General features: G+C 34.6%; 1 protein-coding gene across 4 annotated transcripts in view; it reads right to left on the bottom strand.

The window, feature by feature from the left end:
• Nucleotides 1-24,445, bottom strand: part of SLC25A46 (solute carrier family 25 member 46) — a 28,911-nt gene extending 4,466 nt beyond the window's left edge. The window contains exons 1-8 of one of the 4 annotated variants that reach the window (XR_008917971.1): nt 23,118-23,529; nt 19,582-19,624; nt 18,290-18,347; nt 17,719-17,796; nt 17,024-17,124; nt 10,532-10,588; nt 9,168-9,225; nt 2,421-4,348 (exon numbers count right to left, since the gene is read on the bottom strand). Coding sequence is in view for 3 of the 4 variants with exons in the window: in XM_001364152.4 (XP_001364189.1) it covers nt 3,770-4,348; nt 9,168-9,225; nt 10,532-10,588; nt 17,024-17,124; nt 17,719-17,796; nt 18,290-18,347; nt 19,582-19,624; nt 23,118-23,397 (1,254 nt within the window). In the remaining variant the exon portion in view is untranslated. Of the gene's footprint in view, nt 1-1,643; nt 4,349-9,167; nt 9,226-10,531; nt 10,589-17,023; nt 17,125-17,718; nt 17,797-18,289; nt 18,348-19,581; nt 19,625-23,117; nt 23,531-24,306 lie in introns of those variants that run through there. The other 3 variants (XM_056825032.1, XM_016431361.2, XM_001364152.4) reach the window with 3 other exon arrangements.
• Between the last annotated feature and the right edge of the window lie 1,367 nt (nt 24,446-25,812).

Raw genomic sequence — 25,812 nt, 5'->3', positions numbered from 1 at the left:
AAAGTACATGGCTTGAGTTAGGTTCAATCCAAAACACTCTGGAAAATGAATTTTTCCCACCAGACTGTACTTCTCTGGATTCCTCTATCATGTTGCTAAAGTCTCTTCATCCTTTTTAGTTCTGGAACTCACAAACTCATACTTGAAAAACTCCTCTGTGCCTCCTCTTCACTTCCCACCAGGCTACATTTTTCTGGACTTTTCCACCTGTGTTGGGTACCTGGGTTTTTTCTTTCTCAACTCTACCTCTTCCTTTTATGTACTGGCTTCTCCAATAGGATGTAAGTCCATTGAGAGAAAAGTCTATATTTCTTTATTTTTTATATTTGCATTCCCAATACCTGAAACATAGTAAACATTTTAGAATATTTGGCTTCTTGATTTACTGATGAGATGACAAAAAGAGGACCAAGAATGAACCTCTGAGAGTACAAAGACAATGGGCATGCCATGGATAAATATCTAACAAAGGAGAACAAGATAGAGTGGCCAGATTGGGAAAACTAAGATAAAGAAGAGAATCACAACCTACAGAGGAGAGTCTACTTAGGAAGAAAGTATAGTCAAGTGTGTCAGATGTGGTCAAAAAAATCTTAAGAACTGAGAAATAGACCATTAGATTTAGTAAGAGATAATTGGCAATTTTTTAAGAGAACAGTTTCAGTTGAATTGTGAGAATTGCCAGACTGCTCAAAGTTTAAAATAAAGCATGAGAAGTGAAGATATTCAGTGCTTAACATAATACCTGGAACATAGTAGGTACTTAAGAAATGATTGATAAAAAAGACATAGAATTATAGCTAGTAGTCATAGTATATAGCCCAGTGATGGCGAACCTTTTAGAGACCAAGTGCTCAAACTGCAACCCTCATGCCACATGTGAGCCACTCCAGACAGGGGAGGGAGGAAGCACTCCCATTGGGCTGCTAGGCAGAGGGGTATATCATATGTGAAATGTCCTTAGGCATGTGTGCCATAGGTTCATCAACATGGATATAGACTGTAGTAATAAAGTATGGAAGATACTTGAGTATATTCACAAGCATTAGGGAAACTGTACATAACAGCATAGGACAGCTTTGGCAAACCATTTAGAGACCATGTGCCCAAACTGCACCTTCAAGCTGCCTATGGAGTTCTCTGCATTCCCCAGGTAGGGCAAGGAGGAAGTGCTCACATTGGGCTGCTGGACAGAGGGGCAGGGCATGTGCAAAATGTCCTCAGGAGCTGTGGAGAGGGGGAGGGGAGTAGTCCCCTCTGAGATGGTAGGGTACACATGCCACATTTTTGCCAACATGGGTATAGGGAGTGGGAAGTAGAGAGAATGGGTAAAGAAAGAGAATAATGAAGACAATATATGAGGATTACCTATAACAGAATTGGCCTTGGCAAGAAGGTCCATTAGAAAAAAGTGAAGTTATATGATTGTAATGGAATACTACTATGATATAAGAAATGATGAAAAGGATGGTTTCAGAACATCCAAGTTTCATTTGCATGAACTGATACAAAATGAAGTAAGCACAAGTAGGATTACATTGTACGCAGTCACAGCTACATTGTTTGACAATGAACTGTAAATAATTCCACTATTCTCAGCAATACAATGATCCAAGACATGAAAGAACTGATAAGAGTCTGAATGCAGATTGAAGCATACCTTTTTACTTTATTTCTTCTTGATTTTGGTAGGGGCAGGGTATGTTGTCTTTTGTAACATAGCTAATATGGAAATATTTTGCAGGACTGCACATGTATAATCTATATCAAATTTCTTACCTTCACAAAGATGGAGATGGGAGGAGGGGAAAGTGAATATGGAACTCAATTTTTTTTTCCAAAACAAACATTAAAATTTTTTCACACGCAATTGAGAAAGCAATTAAAAAATTGAATGTTAAACAAAAAAGACAGCAACTCAACAATCACAGAAGCAAGTAGACCAAAAATATAAAAAGGTTAACCAAAGAAATCAGCATCTGAGCAGTTCTTAATTTTATTCTTTCCTCCTTGAATATAGCATATAAAATGGAAACTGCTTCAGCAATTTTACTTTTTTTAAAAAAACCACATTTTACATGGACAACTTAAAAGACAGTGGAGTCCTGATTTATATACACTTAGGCCATTTAGATATCATTATTTTCTTATTACAACACATTCTGTGTTTTATGTGTTTCCATTAAATTTTCTGAGAATGCCACTACAAAAATCAAAATAATAATGCCAAGTAACCATTCCCCTGAAAATTTAAAAACTACAAGAAAATTTCATTTTTCTTACATTCATGAATTAATGAATTTCAAGATGTTAAATGCTCCCAGTTAATTTATGGATTATTAATGAAAAATAAATTGTAGTGTGCTTAATGACTGCTAAGTTAAATACACATTAATTTACTTTGCAAAGAACCTACTCACCAAAGCTAATTCAGAAGAAAGGCAGAATTTTGCTCTTCCTTAAAACTGATTCTTTCAAGTTTTTTCCCCTCATTTGGTTAAATTGTGTTCTTCCAAGAAACTGATTAAGAAAAAATAAAAATACCCATGACCAAACTCCATTTTAGGGTTATAGTGCGTTTTCTCAGTGCTCATCCAAAGAACAAATTAAATAAAAAATAGAAATAGCCTTGTTTTCCTCCTTATGCACTTGTAATTTGGAAAGTTTTTAGCAAAGTCTCAAAAACTAAAATTTTAAAAGGAAATTAATTGACTATCACTACAAGAAAGAAAAAGGACAACAAATATTACATTAATTTTGCTTTTGTCTACTGGAGGTCAAGGAACTCTGAAATGAAATATTTTGAGACTTTTTTCAAAACACAATTTATAAAAGTGGATACGAGTAATAATCAGTTCTCATGATAATTCTATGTCTTATATAGTTTTAAGTGTGGTTAATGTTTGAAAAGTGGTTTTAAAAATAGTATCCTGATGGTTCAGATATACAAGTAAATCATGTCTGCATTAAATTGCTGGCAAAATTAGAATTAGTGATAATGGTGGATCACTAGTGTGGATGTGGAAAACTAATTAATTTATTCTGCCTCATTATTACCAAATAATTGAGTCTACATTCTGTATGCTTCATCATTAGTGAGATACAGGTAGAAAGTACACCATTAGTTTCATTTTAGGTTAATCTTGCAGTAGAGTCAATTAAGAAGTATATAAAATGAATATGGAGGATGATATGGAGAAAAATTTTATAAATAGCAAGTTGTCTGTACTCCACTAATTATTACTTTATAACTATACTTTAACAACACATTTAAAAAACACAAAGTCTCAAGCTCCTGCTCATAATTTGCAAGGTATATCTTGGCTGTTTCATGGTTGACTACATGTAATTGCTATCATTAAGATATAATCAATTGACCTGTGTAACTCAATGGATAAGAGATACCATTCTAATATCAATCTAGGTGCTTAAACAGATAATAAATATTGAGGAAAGATAAATTTTTATGTCCAAATACCTTTTCTTATGTCAAGAAAAATATTTGCTTCTATTCAGAATATTATTTTTCAATCCAGCATATAAGAGCTCAGCAACCCCATATTAATCTTATGAGTACTGTTTTGTTATGATTTGGAAATTTAGAGTATTTTTGATACAATTATGTTTTATAATAAAAATTGTCACCATGAACTCTTTTTTCACCAATTTCATTTTCCTAACCATTTTTTCTGATATTCATTTTTCCTTCACAATTTCATAGTATATGAGTCCAGATTATGTTTCCTGGACTGAGTGCTGGATCTCTACTTTAAACATTACTTTGAAGCAGTGTAGAGTAAATAATTTTGGTAATCTGAAGAACAGCTGCATGCAGTGCATACTGTACTATAATAGCGCCAAACCCTTTATAAAAACCAAGCATTCCTTCTTCTTGCTTTATAGTATTGATACAGTCTCTCATTCCCTCATACTGAGTATTGATTGGAAGCACTTCATAGCCAAGGTCTGTATTGTCAATTATTGTACGTGTTCCTTGAATATGAAGACGGTGCAAAACTGTTTCCAGTGGGTAAAGCATAACATCAGAGCAGAGGCTGGCAGTAAAGTTTGCAATCAGTTCAGGAAAATAAGCATCCAATATACTCTGCACAGGACTGGTACTTTCAGTTGGATGATTATGAGTATTCTTCCTTTTCAGAAGCAGTAGAACAAACTTCTGGATGATAGAACTTATGATATAATGAAGAACTCCATGCAAAACAGTGGGAAAGGTCAAAGCAAGAAGTGGGAGCAAACGCTTGCTATGAGGCACTCCCAAGCCAATCACTCTGCCAATTCCTTCTTTTACACATTCCAAAATTCCAGCATTGTCCCGAATTATCTCACTCTGTAACCAAAAGAATAAGTTTTTTTTAAAGTTAATATCCCATTTTACCAAACAAGTACTATATAAACTCATAAAGTTCTTTATAGTTCTAAAATTCAATTCTTCCAAGTCAAAGCCTTCCCCAAAAGGAAGGTCACAGAGAAGAACTGTTGTCTCATTCTTAGTGAGGTCCACTGAGAAGGAAAATAGTTATGTAGTAAAGGGAGGTAAAATAAGCTATTATTAAGATCAAAGTTGTGGTACAGACCAGAAAGCAATAGGAATTCAGGGAAGGGAATGATTCCTGTGCAATCAGGGCAACAAGTAAAGTTACACAAATGAGACTACACTTGTGTTGGGGCCTTCAGTGACAGCAGGAAGTAAATCAGTGATGAGTAGAAGAAAGGACATTAGAGACAAATAGAATGAGTTCAAATAAAAAGAAAAATGACTAAAACAATGAAGTCCTTTCCCACTCTAGGTGCTATTAAATTGTTGGTTCTGCAAAGGAGAAATCAAAAGCTGGTTGGAAAAATCAGAACCACTCTTAAGAGTTTGTTTTTTTATCAATAAAATACACTTGAATTAGCTAGTAGTTCTTTAAGGTTCCTTCCAATTCTGGAATTCTATGATTAAGCTATGAAGCAAAAAAGTACAGTAATTTCATTGATAGTAAAGGAGATATCAGGAAGAGGAATTGTGTGTTGTGAGAGTGGTTAGTTTTTTAAATTTAAGGACAACAAAATGATGATATGCTATAGGCACTAGAAATGAGAAAATGTATACTGGGTAAGAAATATGAGTCAAAAATAACTTCCAAAACCGTTCTGGAAAAAAAATTTATAACTGTCCAAAGGGATATAAAACCATATATGCTTTTTAACCCAGAAATACCACTTCTAGAGCTGTATCCCAAAGAGATTTAAAAAAAAAAGACAAAGGACCCATATGTTAAAAATTATTATAGTAGTTATTTGTGCAGTGGCAAAGAATTGAAAATTTTGAGCATGCCCCTCAATTAGGGAATGATTGAAAGAGTTATACTATGTGATTGTTTTGGAATATTACTGTGCTATAAGAAATAATAAAGCATAGAGGCAGCTGGGTGGCTCAGTGGATTGAGAGCCAGACCTAGCCACGGGAGGTCCTAGGTTCAAATCTGAACTCAGACATTTCCCAGCTGTGTGACCCTGGGCAAGTCACTTAACCCCCATTGCCTAGCCCTTACCACTCTTCTGCCTTGGAGCCAATGCACAGTATTGATTTTAAGACACAAGGTAAGGATTTTAAAAAAAAAGAAAGAGAAATGATTAAGTAAATGACTTCGAAATACCTAGGAATACATACATGAACTGATACAAAATGAAGTGAACAGATCTAGAAGAACACTGACAGTAACAGCAGTATTGTAGTGATCATCAATTGTAAAAGACTTAGTTACTCAGATCTGTAAGATTTAAATTAATATTCAATAACTCTAAGTATCATATTTTATAAGAATTATTAATAATTACTTGAAGTAGAAGAAAAAAGAAATAGAAGTAAAACCTGAGTAAAACTCTCCTGCCTCTAACTTCACCCCACCTCCACAAACCATAATCAGGGAAAAAGAGAGAGAGGTGGGGCTACACAAAACTTATATCCTCCCTATGTTAGCACATAACGTGAGAAGGAACATGGGAAGCTGGGATTTAGAGTCCTGGGGAGAAAAATCTAATTTTACAGATTTGTACAATGACTCAGGACAATTCCAAAGTACTTATGATGAAAAATGCTACCTGCTTCCACAGAGAACTAATTAATTCAGAGTGCAGAATGAAGCCCATTTTTTTCACTTTATTATTCTTGCTTCCTTTTTAATATGGCTAAAATGGAAGTGTGTTTTACATGCCCTCATATATATGATGTATAATGCTTTCTCAAAGGGTAGGTGAGGGGATGGAAGAAAAGAGAATTTGGAACTCAAAAAAAATGTACAAAAAAAAAGAAAGAAAGAAAATGACGTCCAAATATTTTGGAACTCACTTGCAGGGAAAAAAAATTGAAGTTCCTAAGGCTGAGGTATCTGAAGGAATGATTACAGAAGAGTAGAATATTGACTTGACTTGGAAGATATACCCCAAAACTAGCATGTTGAAGAACTGCTATAAGAAAAAAGATAAGAAGAGGAACAAAAGAAAGAGAAATGAGAGATCATAATATCATAGAAGTCAGGGCAGCTGGGTAGCTCAGTAGATTGAAAGCCAGGCCTAGAGACAGGAGGCCCTAGGTTCAAATCTGGCCTCAGACACTTCCCAACTGTGTGACCCTGGGCAAGTCACTTAACCCCCATTGCCTAGCCCTTACCACTCTTCTGCCTTGGGAGCCAATGCACAGTATTGACTCCAAGATGGAAGGTAAGGATTTAAAAAATAATAACAATAATAATATCATAGAAGCTAAAGGAAAAGATGAGGAAGATAAAAGTCTGAGATAAGATTATAGGATTTAACTAGGCCACTAGAAACTAGAGAAAGCAATTTTAGAGATCAGATAGAAGCAAAACTATTAGGAGGGTATAAAGTGAAGAAAGAGAAAACTGAGGTATATGGAGAACTAATTTATTGAGTTTGGTAATAAAAATAAGACAGAAATGTTAAAGAAATAGATATTTATTAAGATGGGAAACGGTGTATGCTTAAAGTAAAAGAAAAGGAACCAGCTGAGAGTATAAGTGAAGATGCTTATTGGTGGGATGAAAGGGGAAGGGAAGATAAGAACTATAGAGTAAAAGGTCTTTCAGGAACTAGAAAGGAAGATGATCTCAACGTATGTTTGAGAAAAAAGAATGACTGTAAGTAAAGTCATACTACCAGTCAGAGGTAGTATTATTTAATAATCAATGTACTTGAGTTGCCACCTTGTGGTGAAAAATAACCCAAAAGAGGTTTTCTTTTAATGTATTTCCCAAAATTTCCTAATTTATTTAGAATTTTTTCATACCCATTCATATAACATTATATGTATATTAAAAGTTCATTTAGAGTGTGCTACCTATGGTGACCACTGAGAAACTATTATAATTAGTTCAAAGTGAGAGATAAGGGCCTGAACTCAAGTTGTGGCAGTATGAGTGGTAAAGGGAAGAAAAGATGTGAGAAAAAATTGTAAAGGTAGAATCAATAAGATTTGGAACTGACTGGATATAGGAAGAGAGTGAGAAGGATGAGTTCAGTATGATTTCAATTTCAAGCCTGAGTGAATGGGCAGAATAGTACCATCAACAGTTAATAAGAACTATAGGAAGAGGGTGAGCTTAGGGGTCAAGAGCTGAGGGGGAGATGAATTCAGTTTTGAACATTCATTGGAGGTTATTGTTAGAAAATCAAGGTAGAGCGAAACTTTTAACATTCAAATGGAAATGCAAAACAAACGACTAAAAAAGGGAAAAAGGAAAAAGGGAAAAATATGGATTTGGGAGACATCTGTACAGAGATTAAAAAAAAGGGGGTCATTAAAAGGTGAAAGCAGTGAGTACAGAATATCTTTCCTATAAGTTTTTATAAGTTAATAAATGGGATAAGTGATATGGGTTAATAACTTAGGGTGGCAGAGTCAATCAAATGGTTTTTGAGGGGTTTTTGCTTTGCTTTATGGGAGAGATATGAGCATGTTGATAAGTTAGAGCAGAAGGAGCTAGTTAAGAGGGAAAGATTAAAGATGAGAGATACAGGATGAACATGTGGATTTAGAAGTGTTGAATGACTGGAGGAATAATCATTAATGGCATTGTATAAGAAAAAACTTCCTCCCCCAAATCCAAAAGAATGAGCTGCTTTTGTAGTAGGTTGCTTCTCAGTGGTCTCCAAGAAAAACTGAATGTCCAGTTATGGATATTGTAGGGGAGATGCTTAGCAGGTTTGGGCTGGATCAAATAGATACTGAGGATCCTTACCCTTGTAATTCTGATTGATGGAACAAAGTCCTGGATAAGATAAAATTAGAGACACAAGTGGAAGAGTTAGCCTTAGCAAGGAGGAAGACTACCTTATCCTCTAATACTTAAGGAAAGGAGGAAAGGCAAATACAGTTTTGAGGTAGAAAAGGGAGATGGAAAAGCTCAAGATAAAGCTTCAATTTCTTCAATAAAGAAGGCTATGTCTTTTGCCTATTAGGGACAGGGGGAAAGAAGGGGCATTTTGAGGGGCTTCAGGGAAGAGAAAAAAGTCTGCAATAGCTATTGCTATGGAGAGAATAGGGAATCAACTGAAAATAAAGAGAACCGTCAGTCCTAGCAGTAGTAAGAGCTCCCTTTAAGGTTAGTTCCAGTCAGTACCATGTTTCAATTTTTTTCTTCAGCAGATTGGAAGTGGGCTGAAATATCATGCCAAGATTGAGGGCAGGGAAGTGAGACAAGTAATGTGATTTTTGTGGTAAGCAGCAACTTCTGAGTGTTCTAAAATGGCTTTAAAAAGATGGAAAAACTGTAAAATAGCTGAACCCAGGACAAATCCTAAATGAGGTTCTGATTTCAAAGAGCTGATGAAGGAGTTAAGGGACAGGGAAAACACTCAAAATTGGAACTGTGAGACTAGCCTGACTTATAACCATCACCTAGGAAATTGTTTAGGGTATAACAATGTGATTAGAATATCAGCTGAGAAATGTTTCTGTAGTCCAAATGATATAATATTCTTACATTAAATAACATTTATACATTAAGTAAATTCTTACATTAAATAAAATTCAAGTCCACAAAATATATTATCTATATGTTAAAATATCTGAAAACTAATTTACTAAATAAGAATGATAGCTAACAGGCAAATACACAAAATGAATAAATATGTTGATAATTTACCTGAACAGTCTCAATCAGGCTCGCTGAATAAAAAGGCATTGCCACCACATAAGTTAGGCTGTAGAAACCAGAACACACTTATCATTATCTTGTAAATAAGACCTGTTTATGCCACTTAAAAAAAAAAAGATATCTAAATGTAATTACAATAGGGACCCTTATCCATGGTATTCACTTATAATGTCCACAGTAGGTCTTGGATTATATCCTCTGCGGATACAAGGCCCTCCTTTTTAACAATTTGTATTAAACTATCACAATTTTGTGCAGTTTCTCAACTATTCATATGTATAATCCAAAGAAATTAACTTCAGAAGGCCTGAACTATTATATACTTTTTCTAGTAATGAGAAATAAACAAACTCAGGAGTAGTGACACTATACTAGCAGCTTTTAAGGATATAGTGTAACATTTATAAAACTTTCATGTGAGTTATGTAAACAGAATGAAAGATTTCATTCTGCATCTTCATATTCAGAATAGTATACCTTTAGAAGAAGAGCTCATTGTCATTTTTACCATTATCATTCACTCATACCAATCAAAGTCTTTGAATCTCACCCAGCAAAACAAAATCAGCCAACTGAGATGAAATCTCCTTTTATTTTTCTAAAAAACAGTAACAGACAACTCTGCAAAATTGTTTCTTGTCACCAATGTTTTATCATACAACTATGGTACAAGACTACACCATATAGTTACAAAACAAATTCCAGGATGAGACTCCTAACACTTATAGGCCAAGTCCTCACAAGTAGTATTTTTTTTGGCTGAATGGGGGAGGGGGGGTTACTATACATACATTTATATGTATGCATTTATATATGTGTGTGTTGTATAGTGTGGGGGGTTTTTTTGTGTGTAATGTGCTGGAATGTCTCACAAAAGAGGTCAGCAAAAGCATAGGTTTCCATTTTACAATCTTTAAATCAAAGTTTTCTATTTTTTCATATGAAGAATAAAGTTCTAATTTACGGAACTGGTCACTGTCATGCTAACTACTAAGACCTTTAGCATAGTATGTTAATGCCAGTAAAGTGACATATCTGCTTTATGCTCTTCACTATACACACATATATACATGCATATGTATAATCAATCAACTGTGCAGACTTTCATTAGTTTCCTAAAGAATGAACAAAAAAGTCAAGTTTATACTCTAAGCTATGGTCAAATTTTTTATTAAGGGAAGGATATACTAAATAATATTTCCTTCCCTTTTCTGAAGTGCTATTCCCATAAATATCTGATCAGTCTTAAAAATCTGGAAACAATTTCTAATCCTGCTATTTATTTAGTATGAATTTTTCAAATCTCTACCACCATAATAAAAATAAAAGCTTCGGGCAAGAATGAAACTTACGCTTTAAGTAGAAGGTGTTCTCCCACTTGTTTAGGACTCCATTTGTGAGAAAGTTCCCTAAAATAAACAACAGAATTTAATTTTTTAGTTCCTGAATTAGGCTTAGGTTTTCCTATGTGTAATCATGACATTAGAAGATGAGGAAGGGAAGGGAGATGCTTTTATTTGGTTGATTTGCCTTAGTGTTTCCAAATTTTCTGTAACATATCTCTAAACTTCTAAATTTTCTTGCAAAACCATGGCAGTGATTTGTGGTGGCAGAAAGGGGAAAGGAGATGAAAAGGGAGAGTAAATTCAAGATATAAGCAATAATATTTAGTAATTTGGCTAGGAGCTGGCAAAGATCACAGACAGGAGACAACAGATAAAATAAAATGTATGCAATAATAAAGGTAAGGGAAGATAAAGGAAAAGTAGGAAATAGAAAAGAAAGAAAAAAGAGGAGGGTCGTCAAAAAGAGAAAGGGAGAAGAGAAAGAATAGAAAAGTGAGTAAGAAAAATAAGCAAAAGTAAGAAGAGAAGACAAAAGGATATGAAAGGAGAAAGGGGAGGAAAAGTACAGAGCACAAAAAAGAAAAGGTAAAGAAGAGAAAAAGAACTCTAATCTATTTATCTCAGCCCTATTCTGTATTTCTGCTGTGTCCATTCTGGTAATCTATAACTGTAGATTAGTCACATACAGCACTAAAATCCCCACTCTCATTCCTGAGAACTGCTGTTTAAGTCACAAAATTCTGTTGATTGGGCCCATTATAAATTCAAACAGGACTTAACAAATATATGGTGATTTTTTTTCTTTAATGTCATTTTGTTTGGTCATGTAGTCATCTCACTTTTATCACACATATGGTCTCAATTTTCATTCAGCTTTCTTCAAATAAAATTAAAGTTTTAAATAGTAGAATGATCTCATATTGGGGGGGGTTTCATTGTGAAAAACTGCTTTTTTGAGAGATAAAAAAAATCATTCACTAGCAATAATGGTGCTAAGAGAATTGACATTCTCAGTTGAAAACTGATAATGGTTTAAAGTCTAATTGATAGATAACATTAAGATTATGCTCTCAAAAGGCCATCCTTTCTATGAATGAAGTTTCTGATACAAAGGATACAACTGTTTAATCTGTCATCATTATAGTGGGCAGTAAAACTATCAACAAGAAAGAAAATAAAGATCTTGAAAAATCACCATGGCATAAAACAATAACCATTATTTATGCTGTGGCTGATGTGAAATTAATACACTGGGGTAATTTTTTCTTTGCATGAAACACTGATTTTTCTAATGATATTTAACTTTTAAGGTTTTATGGGTTCTTTAACTCTTAGAGCACTAGTACTTTAAGACTTTCAAACAAAGGTATAATTAAGAGAATATATCTTTGTCTGCATTGTGGCCCTCTTTAAATCTTCTGCCTATAACATTACTTAAAAGCCTTCAGTGTTATCCTATTTTCCATAGAACAAAATACAAATTTCTTTGATAATTAAGGCCTTCTGGAATCTGGCTCTAACCTAGCTCTCCAGATTTATTTCACTCTGATATTTTCCCAATCTATGTTCTAGGTGATTAGTTGTTCCCTTAATCTTGTCCTTCCCTCTCTGTTCAAACAGTCTATTCCTTCTTGCCTGGAGTGAATGTCCTATATGTCTCTGCTGAAATCCTTCTCTACCTTCAAAACCTAGCTCAGGTGAACCTTACTGATAATCTCTACATGACTATCAAATTCCCAATAACGGCTATTCATTCAACACTTTCTTCCTCTTTTGTAAGTCTCCAATTGCCCTCCCTTTTCTCAGCAAATGACTGGGCCTCCTTCCTACTATCTTACAAGAATATTAAGTTGTAAGAATTCCCTCATCTTCCTATATCTTATATCTTTAGCTATCCTCTGATTATCTTACCTGATTTTACCAGAACCATACCTGATTATTTCCCCCTCTAAAATTTCATTTACCTAGGGATTTAATTCTTGTTTATGGGCTAGAAAATGACCCACTGTGGTTTCTCCTTGAATATTCTTCTCACTAGTTAGTCTGTTACTCCTCCTAAGATCTATATTTCAATAGTTGTGGGACAGAGCTGAGCTACACTGCTTCCTCATCACAGCAGCTCAGAGATAGGGAATAGTTAGGATTATTTACAAAAAGAATCTAAGATATCTTTCCACAATTAAAGATTCTTTCTTAGGAACTGGTTAGGTTTCCCTTCATTAGGGCAAACTAAGAAACATGGAGCTTGCCCAAAGGAACCTAGTGGCTAGTTTCAAATCTGAAGTACAGCAGGACCCCCTTATCCACAGTTTCCCTTTCCTTGGCTTCAGTTATCCTCAGTCAGACTGAAGTACTGGAGGTCTGTCCTCAAAACACAGAAAGTTTACAGCAAAGCACTGGAAGTCTTTCCTGCAGTAGCAATCTGTTCCTGGGACTCGTCTTTTTTGCTTCCACTGTCACATTCTAGGGGAAGGGAATGATGTGGTGGGTGTGGAGCAGGGAAAGAAAGCACATATATAAGCACATATATATGGGGGTCAGTAGGTGTTTGCCTTTATCTGTGGTTTCATCCATCTACTATAGGTCTCAGATTGTTATCACCCACAGACTGTATAAGTCAAATTTTAAAAGTTTGTTTAAGTTTCTTTAGAACCACATTGAAAATCAATCTCAGGGGCAATGAGGTAGTTCAGTGGATTGAGAGCCAGGCCTAGAGATGGGATGTCCTGGGTTCAAATCTAACCTCAGACACTTCCTAGCTGGATGACCCTGAGCACTTAACCCCAAATTGCCTTGCCCTTAATGCTCTTCTTGGAACTAATATTTAGTGATTCTAAGAGTTTTAAAAAAATCAATCTCACAAAAGAATTAAAAATTAGTATTGAACTTTCCCCTCATTTTTAGAGAGTTGAAAATATGTTCATTGATTTAGCAAGAGCAATTTGCTAATAATTAGAGCAGCAAGAGAGGTATAGGAGAAGAGTTAGAAGGACACCTTAGGGATAGAAGATATCTCTTGAAAGAAAAGAAAAGAATGAATGAACAGGCTTTTTGCAAGATGTTCCCAGAAGGAGAAAAAGAATCTTATCTAGCAAAAAGCCCTCATTCCATAACTAAAGGACATTAGGCCATCTTCAGGTGTGAGATAAGTATTGACATTTTATTTAAAAGTCTTCACATGGAAATGTACATCATATATCTAATTATGATACTAACAAGCAACATGGAATAAAAGTACTAATAGGCAGCTAATGAAATGCTTATCAGAAAAAAATAATAGATTTAGATGGGGCCTCACAAGTCATCTAATGATCTCTAACCAAAGTTTGTATCCTTCTACAATATTCTGAACAACGTAACATCTAAGTTCTAATTAGTAGCTACAATGATAGGCTCTGACTTTGGCCCACTTATCTTTTTTCTAAATATACCTCCTTCCAACAACAACTTTATGAGCCTCATAGGGTCAGAACCAAGATGGAAGAGTAGAGGAAATACTACAGTCAACCTTTGCCAACATTCTCCTCCAAATAATTTTAAAATAATACCCGAAATGGAATTCTGGAGCAGTTGAGACAACAAAAGGTAGGGGTGGGACATTCTTCCTGTCCAATTTCCTTCCATGACAATTTAGTAGACCAAATGGAGAGATCTGTGTCATGGAGATGGATACCAGCCTATAGCCTATGTGAATGCAACACCATGATGAGACTTAAGTGGTAGAGACTACAGGAGCAACTGTTTGGGGAGCTCTCAGACTAGACATAGCAAGAGGATTAGGCAACTGATCAGGAAGAGAGTACAGGGGATCCTTGTGCTAGTACTGGACATTGGACCAGCAATGGCAATTCCATTGCCTATACCCACTTCTGGGTCACAGTTCAAGAATGAAAAGAAACACTTTTGGTAATGAGAGAGCAAGAGCCCTGAGTAGCAGTACTGCTTGCAAACCCAGTAACACAGGAGCTCTGAGAGGTAGAATCACTTTAGGTCCTGAAGGAACAGGGTTCTAAAGAATGATACTGCTTGAAAATACAATGAATAAGAGGTCCTTCCTAGCTGAGGACCAGAGCTCAGAGCTGAGGAGTAGTTATTACACTTCTCCTGAGATCATATCACCTTGGAAGGACCAAAAACTTTCATACCTCCCAAATTTGTAAAAACTAAGCCTGTGTCAGTGACCCTCCACCTCAAAGCCAGGAACACAGTCCAACTTTTACATAGAATTCGAAGTCAAGAAAAAGGTTAGAAAAATGAGCAAACTCAGGAACAAAGAATGATGTTCAAAATAGCTACAAGCAAAGCCACAAAAGGAAAAAAATGAATTGGACATAATTCCAATTAAAAATTTATTTTAAAAACAAAAATGGTAGAGAAAAAATAGGTAAACAAATGTGAGCAAGGGAAAAAACTTATGAAAAATCATTAAAAGCTCAGTAAAAGAGTCACAAAAATTGAACAAATGATAATAGAGGAACAAAAATTTCACTGATAAAAATGATTCCTTAAAAATCAGAATTAGGCAAATGGAAGTGAATGACTATGAGACATGAAAAAATAACAAAACAAAGTTAAAAGAATGAAAAAGTGGAAGAAAATGTGAAATATCTCATTGGAAAACAACTGAGCTGGGAAATCATTGAAGAAAGATAATTTAAGAATTATTAGACTATCTGAAAGAATAAATGAACCTAAACATTATATTTCAAAAAATTATCAAGGAAAGAGTCCCTGATATCATAGAACAAGAGAACAAAATAGAAATCAAAAATATCCATTGATCTCTATCAGAAAGAGATCCCAGAATGAAAACTTCCAGGAATATCATAGCCAAATTCCAAAGCTCCCAGGTCATGAAGAAAATCTTGAAAAGTAGCCATAAAGAAACCATTCAAATACCTTCAGACCACAGTCAGCATCACAGGAGATTTAGCAGTTAGCTACTATGTTAAAGGTGCAGAAGGCTTGAAATATGATATTACACAAGGCAAAGAAACTATATTAAAACCAAGAATAATGTACACCAAAAAAACGAGTATAATCCTTCAGGGGAAAAAGTTAATATTTGATGAAATAAAGGACTTTCAAACATTCTTGATGAAAAGACCAAAGATGAATAGAAAATCTGGCTTTCAAATACTAGACTCAAAAGGAAGCATAAAAAGGTAAACATGAAAAGAAATCATAAGAGACACAATAAAGTTAAGTTGTTTACATACCTATATGGGAAGAAGATACATGTAACTATTGAGAATTTTATTGTTATTAGGGCAGGTAGAAGGACTCAGCCAACATAGACAGAAGGCACAGGACAGAGTCATTTACGTTGGGATTATCATAAAAAATTGATGGGTGATGTACTGTGAGAAAAGGGAATACAGGAAAAATTAGGAATATTATCTTGTGTTAAAAAAGGTGTACATAAAAAGAGCTTTTATAGTGGAGGGGAAAATGGGATGAAGGGGGCACCAACTGAACCTCACTTTCATTTGAATTGGCTCAAAAAGAAAAAATATCCATACACCCATTCAAATGGGTAAAGAAATCTATCTCATTCAACAAGGGAATAGGAGGTAAAGGGGAGGGATAAAAAGAAGGGCAGATTAAGGGAGACAGTGATCAGAACCAGTAAATATGTTTTGATCAAACCATTAAACTTAATATAGTGCTGCTGCCTCTCTCACATAGGCACAGTCTTTTCACATAACAGGTTTCAAGAAAGCTAGGCATTCAACAAGCATGTAAATTAAAATAATATACTTAATTAAATAAGTACTTAAATATACTTTAAAAAACCAGGATTTTTATTTTTAAGTGTGAATATTCTTACAAAAATGCTTGCTAGCCTTAAAAAATGTACAAACTTAAAATCTTTTTTTTGTATGACTATATTTAAGAGAACTTCAGGACCATAAGCAGAGGGTACTGGGCCAGGGCCCAAATCTGTGATTTCAATGATATATAGAAAACTCCCTCTGCTACGATAGGTTGGCTTTAGAAAGCATGTGCAACTTTAAAAGGAATGTGTTTAGAAGGCAAAATTTGAAGATCTGGTTTACTGAGAACAGGTTAAAAATCTCATATTCTTCTCTATTTCTAAGGGATAGGGAGAGAAACTAGATCAGTGATTTCATTGACATAGGGAACGCCTTGATAAGGAAACTCTCTTTACCAATTCAAGTTCATACCTTCCCTGAAACGTATGCTTTTAAAAAGTTGTCTAGAGCACTGAGAAGGTTGTGACTTGTCCAAGGTCACTTAGCCAATATATATCAGACACAGCCTTGAACTAGATCTTCTTCACTTTAAGAATGGCTCTCTATTCACTGTACCATGGCTAGTTACCCAGTTCAAAGCATTGAGTTAATTCTATCATTTATTGCCCTATATCGTTATAGGTAAATTTCTTCTTTGGCTAGTTCATAAAAAAGATCATATTCAAGATGGACACTTAATTTTTTTTTCCCCTTATATTTCACTACAGATTTGAAAGGATACCTTGGCAAAGGTGTGAATTCACTGATGATTCCTTCAGCTCCAAGTGTGACCCCCTGAACAATAAATGTGCTTCCCATTCCTTTCCAAAGGGCTCTTGGACCCTAAAAAGCAAAGCCAAAAATCAATTAAAATATACATATATACAAAAAATTTTTAATAAAAAAACACACATATATGCACATATATATGGTATGCTCATTAAAGTCTATATAATTTGAGCAAATTCTTAATTATATTATAAAAGTTACTGACACTTTTGTAGAGAAAATCTTAGTAGAGGATCTTGACTCAATTAAATTTTTCTCATACTCTTAAGGTTCTTCCCTCTTTCAATTCAATAAGAATTAATTAAGCATCTACTATTTGCCTAGAACTTGTTAGATGCTGGGGATACAAAGATACAATTAAAACAGCCCTCAAGAAGCTTCTGTTATATTCTTACAGATAAATATTTTGAATTATGGTCATAGAGAATATATAATTAAATATGGATATCTTAGTTTCAAACTTTCCATCTTTAAAACTCTTTAAAAACTCTTTCTTTCACTGTGTTAAATGATTCGATAAACTGATGATGTAATAGCCACCTGAGTGGACAAGAACGGTTCTTTTTAAAATTAAGGTAAATGAATATACATAATACAATTTCAACTTTTAAAAATATGTCAAATAAACCTGTAGACTGACATTCTCACCTGGGTTTTGTTGAAGCTGTACATAATATTGATGACTGTAAATGGAGTGAGGTGATAATGTCGAGCATGATAATTAACCTGTTAAAATTTTAAAGTCTTTATTGGTAATATTTTACAAATTTAATTTTCACTTAAACACATAGATAAATCAATAAACTATTAAATTATATTAATGTATTTTTATATTGGGGACTATGTCAATATTTTGAAAGCAACATTTTAATTTTTTATCAGAATAATTAAAATTCACTTAAACTATATTTTAACAATAGGTTATTTGTTAAATACACATAAATTTGTTAAATACACAGCTATATGAAGAGATTCCTAGTCAACCTAAATTCTTAAAATATTGATATTTTAAGTTCAATTCATTGTTTCTATAAGTGGGAACCTTATAACAAGAATATACATTAGTTCCTCTAAAATAATTTTAAAAGTCATATTGAAAACAGATTGATCCCTAAAATCTCAAGTCTTCTTTTTCTATTCCAAGATCACCTCCATCATTACCTGTACTAAGGAATCATTTAATTAAAATTTCAAAAGATAACTGAAATCAGACAATTACCTGGCATTGGCGACGGAGAACAATGCAAGGATGGGCCAACACATTTTCTGTAAACAGACTTCATAAAAAATAATTTTGAACATTTTTATCAAAATGATCTCAACTGCACATAAAAATATATTTCAAAGCAATGTACTATTACTAACAAAAATTGCACATTTAAGCTGTAGCTATGTAACTGAAACAATACATACTACTAATTGTGGAAAACAAATTCCTAATGGAGGAAGCAAGGGAAGCAAGGGAAATCCCTAAGCAAGGGAAATTTTTTCTTTTTAAATTTTAAATATCCACTTTCATTTTTTTCAGTCTTTATTAGTGTATTTTATGGAATCGATATATATGCCACAAAAGTACTACTCTAATTCCTCATCATGATATGGAGGTGACACCAGGTTGTCTGACAGCTCAAGAATTAACATTGTTAAGTTTGGAGAAGCTTATATGCATGATGGACAAAGGATGATATGCTTTAAGACCAAAATAACTCTTAAGTTACAAAGAATTTTACAATAGAGAAAGGAATATCCATATCAAAAAAACCCACAGAAGTTTCTGAGGTATTGAAGTAAGAATTCCAAAATCATAACAATATGAAGCAAAAACAAAGAGATATTTTGTCATTTACTGAATTTAATAGAACTGTGAACAAATGTCCTGTATGGTTTCTATGTAAATAGTAAATAGAAGGTCATATATCACAGTTAAAATAAAGAATAAACAATGTACTCTATTAAATGTACTCTACTAATTTCAGTTTTGACATATTCTACTCACAGTAGATTATAATGCTTATTAATCTCATGTTAATTGTAAACAAAATTCAGAGTTTCTAGTGTTTAATGCTATCTTTCAAATGTTGGGGACAAAACCACAAAACTTTTTGATAAATTAAATTTTAATTTTAGAAGTAAATTTTAATTTTAGAAGTAAATCTCTAGACCAGGGCTGATAAACATATGCTAATTTCAATGGGTTCATAAACTTGGTTAAGGAATAAATGCATTTTTATTTTAATTATAACTAGTTTCCTTTGTAATCCTATATATTTTACTTTATGCATTTAAAAACATTATTTTGAGAAGAGGTTGAAAATAATCTTCATCAGACTGTCAATGAAAATCCATGACTCAAAAAATTAAGAATGCCAGATATAATCTATCTTCCTCTAATTACAAATTCAGAATCTTGAATCTAACTGCACAAAACAATTATCATCTATTCAGTTTTTTCATCTTGGACATTACTCATTTTCTAATCAACCTAAAGCATATTTTATATAAAAGTAGTACCTTGCAAGTCCAATACCAAATCCAGCAAATCTATTTAACTGTTCTGAAAGAGAAGAAATAAGATTTTATATAATTTACAGTTGAACAAACTGTAACAATTTAAAACTAATTTCTATTTTTAGAATGTTTATATAAATGAATTTGTACTGGAGACTGAAGTACTCCATAACTCCTGGTTACTTATGAATACATTTTCACCTACACACAATAAAGGTAGATACATAATTACAACAGGTATCATTAAAATGTTAAGCCATTAATCTTTTAAAATAAATAAATATAAGTCTCTTTATAAGACTTTCTAGTATCCATGGGGGGTCATTTCATAATATTTCTTCTCTGTCCTCCCACATACAAAAAAATTCCATTCCTTTCGATTTGTTGTGTTTTTTAGGTCCATTGGCCTCAGCTTAGGTTTCATAAGTGCTTTTTGAATAATAAACTTAATGTAAAAATGTACAGTTAGTTTTCATGCAGAGATGGAAAAAAAATAGGAGGAACCTTTCTTTGTATCTATAGCTAGAAGAAAAGAATATTATGGTCAGGTATCACAATCCAAAAAGTTTAGGTTTCAGGGGATATTTAAATAAATAATACCCTATATTTGTACTCTATTTCATTGTTTCTAAATAAGCAACAACTTTGCTCTTCTCTCTAAAAGAACCTAAGGTATACTGATATATGTCCAAGGGAGTGGAGAAGAAACTATTTGGTTAGCACAATGTTTTTAGTAAATTCATTCATTCACACCAGCCACAAAAATTACAAAAGTAAAATTTCTTGCTTCCTCTTTTGCTTCTCTTTACATTCTAACATTTTGTATGAAATATTTTCTCTGCTTTGACAAGAAAAATTAGATCCAGGAATGACTGTAGTGCAAAGAGAAAAAAAAGAGTGGGGGAAAGTCGTTCAATGAAGCTCAAGAAACAAAAAAATTTTAAACTACTACTTTCTTCTTTCTTTTGCATGAAATTTCATATCCACAGAGATTCTCTAAGGTGCAAACTAGATTGGAAACTGAGAGCAGTAGCAGTTATCTATCTTTGTAAGCCCTATTTTTCTTAATAGTACCTCCTATAGGGTAGGTACTGAATAAAATATTAACTAAATTAAATTGCTTGTTGTATAGGCCTATTGGCTCCTTTCCTAGCCATAAGTTTCACACACTATCTTCATCGAAAGAAACTGACTTTATTAAGATAAGCCTCATCCTAATAATATAAATTATTTTAATTTTTTAATGAGAACATTAAGAAAGCTCTAACAATAACTGGTTAAATATTTAATTTTTTTTCTCAGTGACTGGGATAGGAATACTGGCTCAGATATGGAAGGGATTTCAGTTCATCTAGTTTGGCCATTTCATTTTATACATGAGGCATCTTGAAGCCCAGAGAATAGAATTTGTAGAATTTCACAATTATAAATTCACAAATATGCCTTTAAAAGGCATATCTGTGATTGGAACCTTTTTAATTTCAAATCTAAGGCACTTTCAATTGTACCATAATGGTTTGGTTTTTTTTTAAACCCTTACATTCTCACTTAGAATCAATACTATGTACTGGTTCCAAGGCAGAAGAGTGTTAAGGGCCAGGCAATGGGAGTTAAGTCACCTGCCCAGGGTCACACAGCCAGAAAATGTTTGAGGCCAAATTTTAACCCAGGACTTCCTATTTGTCTCTAGGCTTGATTCTCAATTTACTAAACCACCTAGTTCCCCAGACAATAAATATTTTATAGTACAGCAAATAATCACTTTATATATAGAGAAGTGACAATAATGTGCTTAAACCAATTTTCATGTGAGTTATAAATCTCAGTATTTATACTCACTATATATTCACATGTGTATTTAGCACAGTGTCTTGGTATCCAGCACATTATAGGCCTTAACGGATGCTTGTATGTTTGTGTATTTATACGTGTATTATTGTCTATGAGGCAGTAGCACTATAAAACTTGAGAAGACCACAAAAGGAAATCCTTTACCTTTACTTGAATACTTTTACCCTCTGGAACATAATGGACAGATATAACTTCCTATGAAGAGAAATCCTCTCTTTCTCAAGGCAGTTTATTTTACATTTGGACACCTTTAATTATTAGGAAGTTTTCCTTTACATTGAGTAAAAAACTCTCTCTTCCTCTAATTGTCACCACTTGTTCTTAGTTTAGAATTGTGGGACCAAATCTCTTTCACACAATAACCTCCTAACACATTCCCACTCCATGTGATCCTTCCATGGCACTGATAACCAGTTTTCTCACTATTCTGCTCACCTTCTTCTACCTGTCCTCCAGTTTATCTATCTGTTTTTCAGATGTGATAAAGAGAATGAAACATAGTTCTCTCTCTATATATGAACTAACTGAGAGCAGATTTAGGTTTACCATGTTGGCTAACATTCATATTACTAATTCACATTTGTAGTTCACTAAAACTCCTTAATTTTTCTCCTTTTATTACATAACTACAATTATATGACTATAGTTAAATCATTTCAACAACAATAAAATACTTTCCTATTTTGGGTCTATTGAGTTCCAACTCCCAAATTTGGAATCATCTTTGGTATAGTAATGTTATTTAATTATGTAGCTTTACTATTATCACGAAGGCAAATGAGCTTTTCAACTGAAGCTGAAATTGTAAAATTAAATATTTTTTAAAAACCCATCAAAATGAGTTTTCAAGATTTTGTTTCCTGTATGGCAAGTTCAGATATCAGCTTCCTGTTCACCTTAAGATGTTTCCATTCCTAATGCAAATGAAAATTCTGTAAAAGTTAACAGTTCAAGATGAAAATGAAGTGAAAAAAAAAAACTTTGCTAAAGCCACAAATGGGTGATTTAAAAATGTCTTTCCATTTGAAACTAAGGATTGTTCGAAAATAAACACAGTTTAAGACCAATCTTCCACATAATTAATACAAATTGTTACGGTTTTAATATACTTGCAAATTTTAAAAAATGAACTTACAGAGGTATCTGATGCCCATGTTATTACTATTGAAACTAATAGAGTAGTAAAATAGAGTAGTAAAACACTCAGCTGAGAAAAGACATTTTAAAGACGAGAATATAAGTGAATTCCCAAGTTCATGTGGTGGGGTATAGTTAGGTAAGATAACATTTTAGTCTTTTGGCATCCTACTCAAAATAATTTTCATTTTATGGGCTATTAAACTGGTCTGGTAAGACAATGTTTCCTCAAATTTCATGTGGGGCTCTAGATCTTGGAGGCTTCGATGGGGAAAGAATGCCGAAAAGGGGGAGGGGGGGAGAAGGAAGGGAGTATGGTAAATCAAAGAACAGAAAAGTCCTGGGATGGGGTTTGGAGGGCCAGAGGGAAAAAAAGTAGCAAGGAAAGAAATCCTGTGGCTAACAGCCACTCTTTTTTTTTTAAGAGCAGAAAAATTGAAGGTTCCCGTCCCCTGCCCTCCACCCCCCCACCCCCCAACTCTGCACACCCACCCACTTCCAATTTCTGGAGCTCGTCATAGCCCCAGTACTCCCGACTCCCCTGCCCTCACCACTACTAGCCCCGGGCCCGCTGCTGCAGCCGCCAGGATAGGGCTCCTCGCAGGACGCCCCGACTGGGGTGGGAGCTGCTCCAGCGCCATAAAGTGGGGTCTTCTCCCCCCAGTGCAGGTTGCGGCTGCCAGGGATGTCGGGCGGAGTGGTCACCCAGTGGCTCAGGTCCGAGGAGCTGAAGGACTTTGCGGAGAAACTGTTGCCCCCCGGATCCTCCCGGCTGCTGCCTCCACCCCTATAGCCCAAGCCATCGAAGCCGTCTGGACGCCGCGGATGCATCGAGTTCAACGAAGAAGGACTGAGCCACCCAAGTGCCGAAGGGCACCTCAACCATCTGCGGAGGCCCTACCACGGTGACCACCCCTGCTTTCTCCTCCGAGATTTTGACAACCGGAAGTTGTCTAGTGATCTCGGAAGAGGAAATCGAAGAACATTAACCTAGCTTCTTCCGCTAGCCTTGGGGCGTCGGTTGCTGGGGTGACGGATGTGTAAAGTGGGCGTCTCCGAAATGGAGTCTAGAGCCCACAGGACTTGTAGAAGTTTTGTTTTAAAATGTAAGGAAGGAAATCTCTAGGAAATGGGAAAAACCACAAGCCTTGGCCTTTGAACAAACCTTCTATTGGAAGGCAATGACAGGCAAGTGTGTTCAGGCAGATGCGTCATTTTTGTTGACTGTGGGAGCCACACACGCTAAGCAGGGACCCGACCAAGGAAGGTCAGCCGATCAAGCTGTTGAGGAATTAGGGGCCCTTCCCCCCTGGCATTTCCTGAGATACTCCCAAGAAAGCTGAGAACTGGCATTAATAGCTACGGAGTGTTTGTTTTTCTTCTATTTTGCCTCAAATAACAGGTTGGATTTTGAGGTGATCTGTTGATCATCTCAAATATCCAAAATACTGCTGTGCTATCGCTACAGATTTTTCTCCGAGGGCAATATCAATCAAAGTCAAAAAGGTTGGGCCAATTCAAATTATACTTGGGGAAAATCTACTCCCTGGGATTCTGAAACTTCATGCAACCATAGAGCGAATAGAAGCAATTTGGGGGCATATATTCTGTCTTGCACCTGAAATACACATTCGTTAATCCAGGCTAATTACAATTAAGAATAATGAACCTAATTGTACTAATAAACCTAAATATGAGCCATACTAAAAGTTAGTATTTCTTTCTAGCATTTTATACTACCTGTTTTCATTAGCTACAAGGATTCCAGGAGCAAAGTCGTACTTTCTGATCTTGAACTTGCTTTCCATCTGTTCTTGACCCTCTTCTCTTGACACCTCCTGCTCAAGATTCTGAGTGTTTTCATAAGAGAACATTGACTCTTCCTACGTTCTTACTTAAATACCTGTTATTGGTCTTAATTTAAAGTGGTAGGCAAGCAGTCAGTTAATATTAAGCACCTCTGTGCCTGGCACAGTGATGATCAGTGAGAGTACAAAAAGAGACAAGAAACAATCCCTGCCCTCAAGGAGCTCACAATCTAATAGGAATGATAAATATGTATAAACAAACTATATACAGGATAAATAGAAACTAGGGTAGGCTCTAGAATGAACAGGATTTGAGAAAGGCTTCCTATAGAAGATGAGATTTTACTTGAGACTTAAAGGAAGCCTGAGAATCCAGTAGATGAAGATGAGGAAGGACAGCATTCTAGGCATGGGGGATAGCCAATGCAAATGCCAGGAGTCAGAAATGGAGTGTTTACCTAGAACAGCAAGAATGGCAGTAATGCTGAATTGAGGAGTAAATGTTGGGAAATAAAGTGTAAGATGCCAACAAAAGTAGGGGGGGAGGGGTTAAGATTATGATGGGCTTTGAATGCTAAAAAGTGGATTTTGTATTTGATCTTGGAGGTAATAGAGAGCTACTGTAGTTTATTGATTGGGAGTGGGTGGGTAAGGTGACAAAGGATCTTTCAAGTTGGGATAAAATGATGTAATTGTGAGGTAATGTACATTTAGTAAAGAAGGAAGTTATTGTGTCCAAACTCAGCAAGGATATTCAAAATAAGAATATAGAGCAAGGCTACAGTAGTTCTTAGCTTCACTGGAAAGCCTGTCATCTCCATGGTATCTGGTCATTCAGTCAATGATAATTACAGACACCCACTAGAAGCCCTGAACCCATATGCTTTGACTTTTTATTGGCCATGGACTCCTTATGTAAATAAATTTATTATGTGCCAGGACTAAATTATGATAAAATTGGAAAGATATCTAACATATTAGCATAGCGTATCAATGTAGGAAATTGTAAGAAAAAATATCTCTAAACCCAGATTAGATAAAACTAGATAAAATTAGGTAGTATTTATATTTGAAGAAGATAAAGTCAAGGACCCTTCATTTGAATCTAACTCAAAAAAATCTAATAATGATATGAATAACAAAAACATGGGAAATGCCTCAAATGTTTTTGAAGATGGGCATACTTAGTTTGGAATTTTGAAAAGTCATTAAAAAATTATGATGGCTGTATAACTCAGTGATTCGGGAGGGGAAAGGAAAAGGGAGGGGGGGGTCAGAAATCATGTAACCTTGGGAAAATATTCTAATTTTTAAAAAGGGAAAAAAATTATAATTGCACAGATTTCAGTAGAATCAAATATTTCTAAACAGAGTAGGGGGAATAGTTGAAGACCAATAAGATAATGAGGGTCACAAAAGTTAAAATTAATATTTATTA

The sequence above is a fragment of the Monodelphis domestica genome, chromosome 3 (assembly GCF_027887165.1).
Source record: "Monodelphis domestica isolate mMonDom1 chromosome 3, mMonDom1.pri, whole genome shotgun sequence".
Taxonomy (NCBI): Eukaryota; Metazoa; Chordata; class Mammalia; order Didelphimorphia; family Didelphidae; genus Monodelphis; species Monodelphis domestica.
This window is presented reverse-complemented; position numbering and strand designations above follow the sequence as displayed.